Source organism: Trichechus manatus, unplaced genomic scaffold, assembly GCF_000243295.1.
Source record: "Trichechus manatus latirostris isolate Lorelei unplaced genomic scaffold, TriManLat1.0 scaffold00027, whole genome shotgun sequence".
Classification (NCBI taxonomy): Eukaryota; Metazoa; Chordata; class Mammalia; order Sirenia; family Trichechidae; genus Trichechus; species Trichechus manatus.
This window is the reverse complement of record NW_004443963.1, coordinates 19,851,193-19,863,266: the sequence shown is the minus strand read 5'-3', so window position 1 is coordinate 19,863,266 and position 12,074 is coordinate 19,851,193. Positions and strand designations below refer to the sequence as shown.

The 12,074-nt window shown below is 53.4% G+C and overlaps 1 protein-coding gene across 1 annotated transcript; it reads left to right on the top strand.

The window, feature by feature from the left end:
- The first annotated feature begins 6,096 nt into the window (after window positions 1-6,096).
- CHADL (chondroadherin like) lies at window positions 6,097-11,225 on the top strand. The gene is made up of 5 exons (XM_004374049.1): window positions 6,097-6,104; window positions 6,834-7,011; window positions 7,557-9,251; window positions 9,759-9,925; window positions 10,994-11,225. The coding sequence occupies exons 1-5, from the start codon at window positions 6,097-6,099 to the stop codon at window positions 11,223-11,225; spliced, it is 2,280 nt and encodes a 759-aa protein (XP_004374106.1).
- The last annotated feature ends 849 nt before the right edge of the window (window positions 11,226-12,074 follow it).

The window sequence follows — 12,074 nt, the reverse complement described above, 5'->3', positions numbered from 1 at the left end:
CTTTTCTGGCTGGGTGGTAGGTGGAGGATGCCTGGAGCTACAAAGTGGAACAGGCGGAGGCAGATGGTGGGCCAGCCAACTCCAAGGTCTCCCCCTGCCAGGCCTGTGCCGGAGTCTGGGGTTGCAGGTGCTGCCTTGGGAGCACCTGGCCTGGTGCAGGAGACTAACAGTTGTGGCTAGAGTGAGGGCGGTGGGCGGTTAGGCCAGGAAGTCCCTCACTAGTTAGGGATGCAATAACTGGGTCTTCAAGTTCAAATAGGAGTTCTCATAGGCGAAGTCTGACGGGTGGAGAACTGGAGGCTCTCAGCTGAGGAAGAGCCTGTCCAGAGTTCTCTGGTCGGGCTGCTCTTCACACCAGGCTACATGGCCCTTGTTCCTCCAAGGTACAAGCTTCAGCTCAGAGTGCAAAGAGAACCAAAACCCATTGCCATTGAGTCTGCTCGACTCATATAGAACAGAGTACAATTGCCCCACAGGGTTTCCAAGGCTGTAATATTTATGGAAGCCGACTGCCACATCTTTCTTCCATACAGCTGCTGGTGGATTCAAACCACCCACCTTTCAATTAGCAGCCAAGCACTTAACCACTACGCCACCAGGGCTCCTTTAAAGAGAATCAACAACCTCGTTTAACCTCACGATGACAATCTTGCAGAGCTGGCTCCTTGACCTTCACACTGTTGGTCCCAGGAGTGGAGGTTTCTGACTGCTGGGCCACACCTCAGACTTTCAGATTAGCCCAAGGTCATGACTTCTGACCAGCTTCTAGCTGCGGGAAGACCTTGGGAGCCTGTGAACTTTGCTGCTCACTGAGAAATCTATATAGCTTTTGGAATTCTCCCAGTGTCTTAGGCTGGGTTCTCTAGAAAAGCAAAACCAGTGCAGCATATAAATATATAGAGAGATTCATATAAAGGAAATGACTCACATGGTTGTAGAGGCTGCAAAGTCCCAAGTTTGAGGGTCGGGCTGGAGGCTTCTCCTGACTAACATAGCTGCAGGTGCTGGCAAATCCAAATCGGAAGGTCAGATAGAAGGCTTACAGGCTGTGCAGGCCAGTGAATCCCAAGATTGGCAGGTAAGCAGCTAGCTCAGATCCCAAGAACCAGCGGTCAGATGAACACAAGCCAGCTGCAGGATCCAGAGCGAGCAAAAGCCAGCGAGCCTTGCCAGAAAGTCCACCTATACTGGATGCAGGTCACACCCCAAGGAAACTCCCTTTCAACTGGCTGATCACATTATCAGATCTCATTATGGAGGTGATTGTATCATTAAAAACTGCCAAACCACATCATAACTGCCAAACCACTGAGGATCATGGTCCAGCCAAGTTGACACACTTTAACCATCACATCCAGACAAAGGCTTACACAACTCCCTAGGGCTCTTAAGTGCTCCCCAAGAATGATACAGCCACCCTAAGATTATACATGCTGCAGGTCCTTGGGACCATGATTCTGGGCTGCAAAGATCATAGATGCCTGAGCTTGGAACAGGGCTGGACCCCCTAAAGGGTTCAAGCCACGGACTCAAAGGGCTAAAATCCAGTAGTTCCATTCCTAGGCATGTACCCTAGACTAGACAAACACCAGGAAGCCTGGTTGGGTGCGCCTAGCAGAACTGTTCAAGATAGAAAGAAACCTAGAAACAACTCAGAAGGCAAACATAGGGAAAATGGATACATGTAAAATGGATACATGATGTAACATTATACAACAGTGAAAATAACTAAAAAGGCTACCTGAGACCAGAGGGCTCCCTGAGACTATCGCCCTAAGACGCTCTGTAAACCTGGAACCAAAACTATGCCCTGAGATCACCTTTTAGCAGAAAAGTAGAGTGACGCAAGATAAAGGATATTTAGATTGGTGGTCAACTAAAAAGCCATCTGCATAAATCAAAAAGGTCAACATTTAATCCAAAGCAAAGATAAGGAGAGAGGGAAACTAGAGTACTGGAAATGGAACAACCAGAACACAAAGAGAATGTTGACATGTGGAAAATTAAACTAATGTCATTGATCAATTCATGTGGAAATTGTTAAATGGGAACCTAACTTAAACTATGTAAACTTTTTGCCAAAAACAAAATATTCTCTAAAAAAAAATCCATTACTACACTACATGCTTAACATGTTGAGTGAAGAAAATCTCAGTATGATACCTTAATTCAAAAACAAACTAAACCTAAGCTTAGGCATACATAGGTATGTGATAATGATATCATCAATAAAAAGAATGATAAACCCAGAATTCAGGATGGAGTTGGTCTGTGGGAGGCAAGGGACAGGACAGGACTTGTAGAGGGTTTGTGCCGGGACCAGTTATGATGGTGTCGGGAACAAAGGCTGGGAGTGATCCAAGTCTGTGTACCTAAAAAAACAAAATAAACAAAACAAAACAAAAAAAACCCGCTGCTGTCGAGTCAATTCCGACTCATAGTGACCCTATAGGACAGAGTAGAACTGCCCCATATGGTTTCCAAGGAGCGCCTGGTGGATTTGAACTGCTGACCTTTTGGTTAGCAGCTGAGCTCTTAACCACTACGCCACCAGGGTTCCTGTGCACCTAAGATCCATATTTTAAAAAGAGGAAATAAAACAGAGCATTTTTTTTTACACGAAAAGCACAAATCATAAAGGAAATTTGACTATTTCAAAATGGAAAAGGAAAAACAATGCAAAGAAAAAAAAAACCCAACCCAAAACCCATAAAAGTTAAAAGACAAGGTGATAGACTAGAAAAAGACATTGCAACATATATACCATAAAATCAAGGATTATCAGTCACAAAAAACACAGTTGAAAATTGAGCAAAGGATATGAACAGGCAATTCACAGAAAAGCTGAAAAGCCAATACACTGGTAATTAAGGAAATGCAAAAGAAAATGACACAGAGATACCACTTCAAACCAGACTGGCACAAATCATTAAGAGAGGTAACACTGTGGAAGAGATGAATCTGTTACACATTTTAGACGTTGCTGTGTCAAAACTAAGTGTCAAACTAATGCTTTAGAGAGCAATTTGACAAATACTAAAAAAGCTGAAAATGCACATCACCTGTGATCCCAAATTCCATTTCTTAGCATCTACTTCAGAGAAACTGTTGCACGTGTGCAAAAAGAGAGCTGCTATGAACATTCTAACAGATATGTGGACATGTTTTCATTTCTCTTTGGTAAATATCTAGGAGCAGAATTGCTGGGCCATAGATTGGGGTACTGTGTAAATTTTATTATAAGAAACTGCCCACAATAGCATTATTCAACTTTTCCAAAAAGTAGGAAAAAAAACAAATGTCCATCAACAGGACAATGGAAAAACAAATTATGGGGTATTATTATAATGGAATATGATTTAGCAATCAAAAAGAATGAAGTACTCATACATACTACAACATGGATGAACCTTGAAAACACTATCCTAAGTGAAAGAAACCAGTCACAAAAAAATCACATAAGATTCCATTTATATGAAATCTTTTTTTTTTTAAATGTGCCCAGGAAGATACATACTTGGATATTCTTTGCAACATTGTTTATAATGACAAAAAATGGGAAGCAACAGAAATGTCAAAATTAATGAATGAATTTGAAACATTTATTCAATAGAATACTATACCAGTAAAAAATAAATGACTGACGTGAACCGACTTGGACAAATCCCAATACAGTCAGCCCTCCATATCCACAGGTTCCACATATGCAAAACAGTCTACCACTGACTGAAAATATTTGGAAAAAAATTCCAGAAAGTTCCATTAACAAAGAAGAAATTAAGAAAGTGTCGCCTGTGTTCTAAACACCAACTCCGCTCTGCGGATCAGCCCCTGGCCTTCCAGGCCGGGTGGCCCTCGGTGAGCACCATGGCCAGCGGGCTGCCCAGAGGGTCCTGCCACTTCCTTGCGTGGGAAGGGTGCGGCCCGGAAAAACAAAGTCCTCCGCTCCCCCCATCCCCACCGGGGTGGAAAGCAGAATGCCAGACGGAGCGCACACGTGCAGTGGGCACCTCACAGTCCCTGCCCCTAGCTCTAGCTTTATATGCAGATACTACACCATTTTATATAAGGGAATGAGCATCCCCAGACTTTGGTATCCACAACTGTAATCTGATGTTGAGTGAAAAAAGTAAATTTGCAGAAAACATAAAAAACTAAGTCAAACCCACTGCCGTTTAGTTGATTCCGGCTCATAGTGACCCTACAGGACAGAGTAGAACTGCCCCATACGGTTTCCAAGGCTATAAATCTTTACAGAAGCAGACTGCCACATCTTTCTCCTGCAGAGTGGTTGGTGGGTTCAAACAGCCGAGCACTTTAACCACTGCGCCACCAGGGTGGTGTTAAACAGTGTATGAAGATTTGTGTTGTTACTTGCTGTTGAGTCAGATCTGACTCATGGCGATCTTACGTATAACAGAAAATATTGCTGGGTCCTGCTCCATCTCCACGATTGCTGGTATGTTTGAGTCCATTGTTGTGACTTGTAAATGTAGTTTCATAAGCAAAAACAGAAAGGAACGGGTTAACTGTTCCAGAGCACCTATTATGTGCCAGGTGCCCACCTTCATCTAGTTACTATTATCAGCCCTAGTGGTGGAAGGCATTATGGTGTTAAGCACTAGGCTGCTGACGGAAAGCTTGGCAGTTCAAACCTACTCAGTGGCTCCGAGGGAGAAAAACCTGGCAATCTGCTCCCATAAAGATTATAGCCTAGAAAACTATGGGGCACTTCTACTCAGTTACATGGGGTCTCTGAGTTGAAAACAAGTCGAAGGCACCTAACAACAGGATATCAAGGCTGGGTGAGGGGCAGCTGCTGCCTAGGGCCACACAGAGTCTGGGAGGGTGCCCAGGTCAGCTGACCACAGGCGAGCACTTAGGGGCCCCTCCCTGCAGGCCAGCCAGGGACTCTCGCTGCCTGGGCCAGGACCTCAGGCCTGGGCCTCCTTCCTGAGCAGGCACTGGGCAGGAGGCCTGGAACTCCAGCCGCTGCTCCCACCCGCTCCCCGCCCTTCCTTCACCTCAGTCTCAGGAAGCCCCAGCTGTGACAATGCCTTCCATTCAGCCCTGTCCCCACTGCCAGGCCTGTGGGCTAGGGAGGGGGGCTCTGGAGGCCCCCAGTTGGGACCACTGCCAACCTTTCCCTTGTGCTGCGTCTCAAGCTAGGCTGGCAGGCCAGCGGCATGGACGGGTGAGTCTTGGGGGCCTGGGGGTGGAAGGGGTGCCGAGAGTAGCTAAGTGGCCAAGGCGAGCCCCTACCCCTCGCTGGGCCTCTGAGAGGCTGGGGGACTGGGGCTCTGGGCCCTGTCTGGGCCTGTGCTCCTCCTAGGTCTCCCCAGGGCTCCTCTGGGCTCCCATGGACCAGTCCTTCAGGGGCTTTTCTGAGAGCTCAGCAGCTATCTGAGCCCTTGACGCTGTCCCTTCAGGGATCTATCTCCACGGGCCCCCTTGCTGGCTGCTCTGAGCCTCAGCCTTCACCACAGGCTCTGGAGAAGGCCACTAGCCCAAGGCAGGGGACCCTGAGGCCCACAGGACACTCAAAAACAGACAGTGACAATCAAGTGAGCGGAGATAGGGAAGGTTTAAGGGGTGGGAGCCCAACCCAGGATCAGAAAGGGCTACTCAGAGACCTTTCTGGGAACAGAGGGAAGAGCTAGAGTGAGGTAACACAGGCAGTGAGCGAGGAGGGAGTTCTGACAAAGCTGTGTGCATGGTGAAGATTTCCAGCCGGGAGATAAAGGAGTCAAGACTTTCCACCAAAGGCAGTGCGGAGAAGCTGGAGGATTTTTAATTGGGGTTGCCATGGTCCCATCTGTAGTTTGGAAAGGTCCCTTTGGCTGATGGGTGGTAAGTGGAGCATAGGGGAGGCCAGGAGAACCACGGTGGCAGTGGTCACCCTGTAAGAAGTGATGGGCAGTGGCTGTAGTCGTGAGACGGAAGGGTCCAGTAGGGGATGGATGGGTGGGTGGATGGGTGTGTGGGTGGATGGATGGATGATTGGATGAAAGGTTGGATGGGTGGATGGATGGATGGATGGATGGATGGATGGATGGATGGATGGATGGATGGATGGACAGATGGATGGATGGACAGATGGATGGGTGTTTGGATAGGTGGATGGATTAGTCCAAAGCGCAGCCCCAACCCTTTCCCTCAGTTCCCCTTGTCCCAGTCCAGGCCAGCTGGATGGTACTAAGATAAGGGGAGAACACAGAGAAATAAACACAGAGGAGAAAAGAGGCCTGAGCCACCCTGGTCACCCTGTCAGTGTGGCTCTGACCAGTCATGAAGGCTTGTTCAAGGACTTCAGGCCCCACAACACCTGTGCCCCCACGCCCCCCAGGCTTGTCTTGCAACTCTGGGCCTGGGCCCTTCTTTCCCACTGCCAGGCTGTCTCCTTGAGGTGGGTGCCATCATGCTCCCTGCTTCCAGGGAGCCAGGGCCGCATCTGTCTGGGGATGGCTGCTTCTCTGCAACCAACCTCACGCTGGGGGGCCAGGCCTACCCCTGGACCAGAAGCCTTACCACAGCCGTGGCACATGCCCTGAGCCCCAGCAGCATTCCCGCATTCAGCAAATCCTCACTGAGCCACTTGGCAGATAGTCAAAGGGCTCGCCGGTGGCCTGTCTGAGCCTCGGTTTCCTCAAGGGTAAAATAAGGCTAATAATAGAACTCCACCGCTTAGGGGCGGGTGACAGGCCTTCCCCAGCCAAATGAGGAAGGTGTCTGAGGGACTCTGGGGACAGGAGTGGCACTGTGGCTGTGGCTCCGTGAATGGAGGGCATGGGACCCCATCTCTGTGTACAACCGACCCTTCCTCCTTCTCCCAGGCCCCAGACCTCCACCCGTTTCTCCTTGGTGCTGCTGCTTCCACTGCTGCTGCTGCTGGGCCCAGCTTGGTGCACAGCCGCCCAGCGCTGCCCACAGATCTGTATCTGTGACAACTCCAGGCGACATGTTGCCTGCCGGCATCAGAACCTCACTGAGGTGCCGGACGCTATCCCCGAGGTGAGCAGGGCAGGGAGCATGGGCTGGGGACAGCAGTGAGGGGGCAGTGGCAGGAGCCTGGGCTAGGCACTAGTGGCTGGGAGACTTTGTCTAATCACTTCACCTCTCTGAGCCCCAGTGTTCACATCTGTAAAATGGGTAACAATAATAACCAATAACAGGGAGATGATCTATTCAAAATCCTTACTGTGTGACAGGAACAGGTAGATACTGAATTAATTACAGGCCCTGTGGCAGGGAACAGGGGATATATCAGGGTAAGGAATGGTCTCTGGAGTCATGGGCTTGTGGGGACAGAGAAGGTAACCAGGCATTGACAATCCGTGTGCAAAGCATTGCAGCGGGGAGGCCCAGGTGGCTGGGGAGGAAGGCTTCCTGGAGGAGGTGTTAGGGAAGCTGAGATCAGCAGGATAAATGAGCAAAAGGGGAGGGGAGGGGAGTCTTCCAGGTGAGGGAACAGTGTGTGCAAAGGCCTGGGGTTAGCGAGGGGGCCAGGTGTGGTCCTTGTGCCGCCCAGCACCCCCTTGCCCCTCCTCACCCCTCAGCTGACCCAGCGGCTGGACCTCCAAGGCAACATGCTGAAGGTGATCCCCCCAGCTGCCTTCCAGGCCCTCCCCTACCTGACACATCTGGACCTGCGGCGATGTCAGGTGGAGCTGGTGGCCGAGGGTGCCTTCCGTGGCCTGGGCCGCCTGCTCCTCCTCAACCTGGCCTCTAACCGCCTGAGAACACTGCCTCAGGAAGCGCTGGATGGGCTGGGCTCGCTGCAGCGGCTGGAGCTAGAGGGAAACCTGCTGGAAGAGCTGCGGTCAGGGACGTTTGGGGCCCTGGGTACACTGGCCACATTGAACCTGGCCCACAACGCCCTGGTCTACCTGCCGGCCATGGTCTTCCAGGGGCTGCTGCGAGTCCGCTGGCTGCAACTGTCCCACAACAGGCTCAGCGTGCTGGCCCCTGAGGCCCTGGCCGGCCTGCCCGCTCTGCGTCGGCTCAGCTTGCACCACAACGAGCTACAGGCCCTGCCTGGACTGGCCCTATCCCAGGCTCAGGGCCTGGTGCGACTGGAAATGGGCCACAACCCACTCACCTACGTGGGTGAGGAGGACGAGCTGGTGCTGCCCAGCCTGCGGGAGCTGCTGCTGGACCATGGGGCACTGCAGGCCCTGGGCCCAAGAGCTTTTGCCCACTGCCCACGCCTGCACACCTTGGACCTCCGCGGGAACCAGCTGGACATGCTGCCCCCCCTGCAGGGCCCAGGCCAGCTGCGTTGGCTGCAGCTGCAGGGGAACCCGCTGTGGTGCGGCTGCCAGGCCCAGCCACTGCTTGAGTGGCTGGCACGGGCGCACGTGCAGGCAGACGGCGCGTGCAGGGGACCCCGGCGGCTGCGCGGGGAGGCCCTGGATGCCTTGTGGCCCTCGGTCCTGCGCTGCCTGGGAAACAGCATGGAGGAGGAGGAGGAGGAGCTGCTGGCCGCCCGGCCCCACGCCCCAACACGTGCCCCCCAGGAGAACGAGGGAGTGGCCCAGCCCTGCCCACGCCCCTGCACCTGCGCCTCTGAATCCCGGCACAGCAGCTGTGAGGGCCACGGCCTGCGGGCTGTGCCCATTGGTTTCCCCAACAACACCCAGCTCCTGGACCTGCGGAGGAACCACTTCCCCTCGGTCCCCCGAGCGGCCTTCCTTGGCCTGGGCCACCTGGTGTCCCTGTACCTACAGCACTGCCACATTGCCAAACTGGAGGCAGGTGCCTTGGCGGGGCTGGGCCGCCTGGTCTACCTCTACCTCTCTGACAACCAGCTCTCGGGCCTCAGCGCAGCTGCTCTTGAAGGGGCTCCCCTCCTTGGGTACCTGTACCTGGAGCGCAACCGCTTTCTGGAGGTACCGGGGGCCGCCCTGCACGCCCTGCCCAGCCTCTTCTCCCTGCACCTACAGGACAACACTGTGGAATGCCTGGCGCCTGGGGACCTGTTGGGGGCACGGGCCCTGCGCTGGCTCTACCTGAGTGGGAACCGCATCACCCAAGTGTCTCCGGGGGCGCTGGGCCCAGCTCTGGAGTTGGAGAAGCTGTACCTGGACAGGAACCAGCTGCGAGAGGTGCCCACCAGGGCCTTGGAGGGGCTGCCCGCCCTGGTGGAGCTGCAGCTCTCAGGGAACCCGCTCAGGGCCCTGCACGACGGGGCCTTCCGTCCTGTGGCCCGGTCCCTGCAGCAACTCTTCCTGAACAGCAGCAGCCTGGAGCAGGTGGGGGGCACGAGGCCACACGCAGGGACATTCACTTGACAGATACTTGCTGCCCCCTCAGTGCCAGGCCCAGTGCTGGGCATGGGGACCCTGAGATAAGCCAGACCTGCCCCTGCCCGCAGGGAGCTCAAGGGGGGGCGATAGACCCAGCTGAACCCAGTGCCACACGGCGAGAGGTCTGGCTTGTGGGGAGAGGTCTGCTGGGAATGGTTGGGGGGAACTTGGGTCCATGGGGTTGCTGCTGTTTGTACACATTGAGGGCAGGGCTGGAGCCCCCAACGAGCTTTGCACTATGGGGGAAGAGACAAGTTTCGGCAGAGCAGAAAGAGCTCTAAACTGGGTGTCCAGGTGACTCTGGCATCAGACCAACCTGGGTTCTGACCTCAGTGCTGCCCCAGCCTCCCTGGGCCACCTTGGGCTCTTCAGCTGCCCCTCGGCTCGGGGAGCATGGGGTAGGGCCAGCCTGGTGGGATCTCCTACCAAGGCTGTGGAATATGCTTCCTGCAGGTTTCTCCCAGGGCCTTTGAGGGCCTGGGGCACGGGCTCCAGAGCCTGCACCTGCAGGAGAACCAGCTGCAGACCCTGCCTGCCCTGCCCACGCTCATGCGGCTGGAGCTCATCGACCTCAGCGGCAACCCCTTCCACTGCAACTGCCAGCTGCTCCCGCTGCACAGGTGGGCGCCCCCGAGCTGGACCCCCAGCCCAGAGAACTTCACCCCCCTCCCCCCACCTATTGCTCTCAGTCACGCCTCCACCAGCTCCCTGGGGCACCTGTCTGCCGCCTGGCCCAGCAGCTAGGGAACGGGGATGCTACCAGAGCTAGCGGTCAGCTGCCCTTCTCTGAGCCTCGATTCCCGTATCTGTAAAGTGGGAATGATACCTGCCCTGCCCAGTAGGGGGAGACTAGTGTTCACCTAGTATAGCAGGCACTCTACGTCACTTTCATCCACTGAGCAACAAGACCCCCAGTCAGGCCACCCTGGGCTCAGATCCCCGCTCTGTATTTAATGGCAGCTGACTTTGGGCAAGCCACCTGACGTCTCTGCCCGTTTCCTCATCTGCGAAAAGGGGGATGATTATGGTATCTACCTCATGATGGTGGCTGTAGGAATTAAACTAAGTTGTTGTTAGTTGTCATAGAGTTGGCTCTGACTCATGGTGACCCCATGTACACTAGAATGAAGCATTGCCCAGCCCCGCTCCGTCTTCACCATTGTTGGTATGTTTGAGTCCATTGTTGTGGCCACTGTGTATTATGAATGCCTTCCAACCTAGGGGGCTCATCAGCCAGCATTAGATTAGACAATATTCTTGTGATCCATAAGGTTTTCGTTGTCTAATTTTCAGAAGCAGATCACCAGTTCTTCCTAGTCTGTCTTAGTCTGGAAGCTCCGCTGAAACCTGTCCACCATGGGTGACCCCGCTGGTATTTGAAATACCAGTGCCATAGCTTCCAGCATCCTAGCAACAGACAAGCCACCACAGTATAACAAATAGACAGGTGGTGGAAATTTAGTTAGCATATATAAATGGATTTGAACAGTGCTAGGTCCGTCATAAGCACTCTGGAGCTGATTATTACTATTATTGTTATCATTACTATTACCATCAAGGTCACGTGATTGGCGAGCAGCAGAGGCAGGATTCTCCCCAGATTCTGCTCTCACCCACTGGCCACACTGCCCCCAGGAAAGCTCTCAGCCAGTGGGCACAGTGGGTCCCCAGCTCTCTTTCCTCCTCAGGTGGCTCACTGGGCTGAACCTGCGAGTGGGGGCCACCTGCGTGGCGCCCCCCAGTGCCCGTGGCCAGAGAGTGAAGGCTGCGGTGGCTGCCTTTGAAGCCTGCCCAGGCTGGGCTGCCAGGAAGGCCAAGCGGATGCCAGCACCCTGGCCCAGTTTCAGGAGATCCCCCACCAAGGGGAGACGCCGGGGAGCACATGAGGTTGGCAGTGGGGCTGGGGGCTTGGTGGGGTAGCAGGGGTCTGAATTCTCTGGATTCATGTGGTCCCAGAGCCGAGCAATGAGCCTGTTACATCATTTCAATTATGCCTATCCCCCTCTCCTTTCCTCCTCCACCTCTGGGATGGGCCCAGGTCCGTTTGGAAGGAAATGACTAGGTGCTATTTCATCCCAAGGAGCCCTGGTGGCGCAGTGGTTAAGCACGCAGCTGCTAACTGAAAGACAGGCAGTTTGAACCTACCAGCTGCTGTGCAGGAAAAAGATGTGGCAGTCTGCTTCTGTAAAGATTATAGCCTCGGAAACCCTATAGGGCAGTTCTACTCTGTCCTGTAGGGTCGCTATGAGTCAGAATTTACTTGATGGCAACGGGTTTTGTTTTTTTTTTTACTTCCTTCCGTGGGGCAGTGGCCTTTCAAATAAGCCAACGCATAGCTAGGTTCTGTCCATACAATCAATCCCACTGTTAAACTATTTGCTTGGTCACTGTTGAGTCAACTGTGTCCTGTCCTGACCACAGGGCCATGCTGATGCCAGGGTTCAGGAGAGCTGAAGTACAGGTGTTAGCTCCGCCCACCCACCATGTCTCAGCTGCAGGTTAGACTCCATCTGGGCTATTCTATCACCCCCTGACATACCTATTCACAGCATGGGCCCTCAGTCGTAGCAACAAAACCCATCTTGCCCACTGACCGGTCTCCCAACACATCAGAGAAGGGTGAGTGGGGTATGGGTATCCTTCCGTGTGGAAACCACTGCTGTGTGGGAAGGCCCTATGGGGGGCTTGTCTGAAGTGGGAGAGGCTGGTCCTTAGAAGGAAAATGAGACTAGAGAAAGCACTACTAGGAAGGCGGGGCCGGGGCTCAGC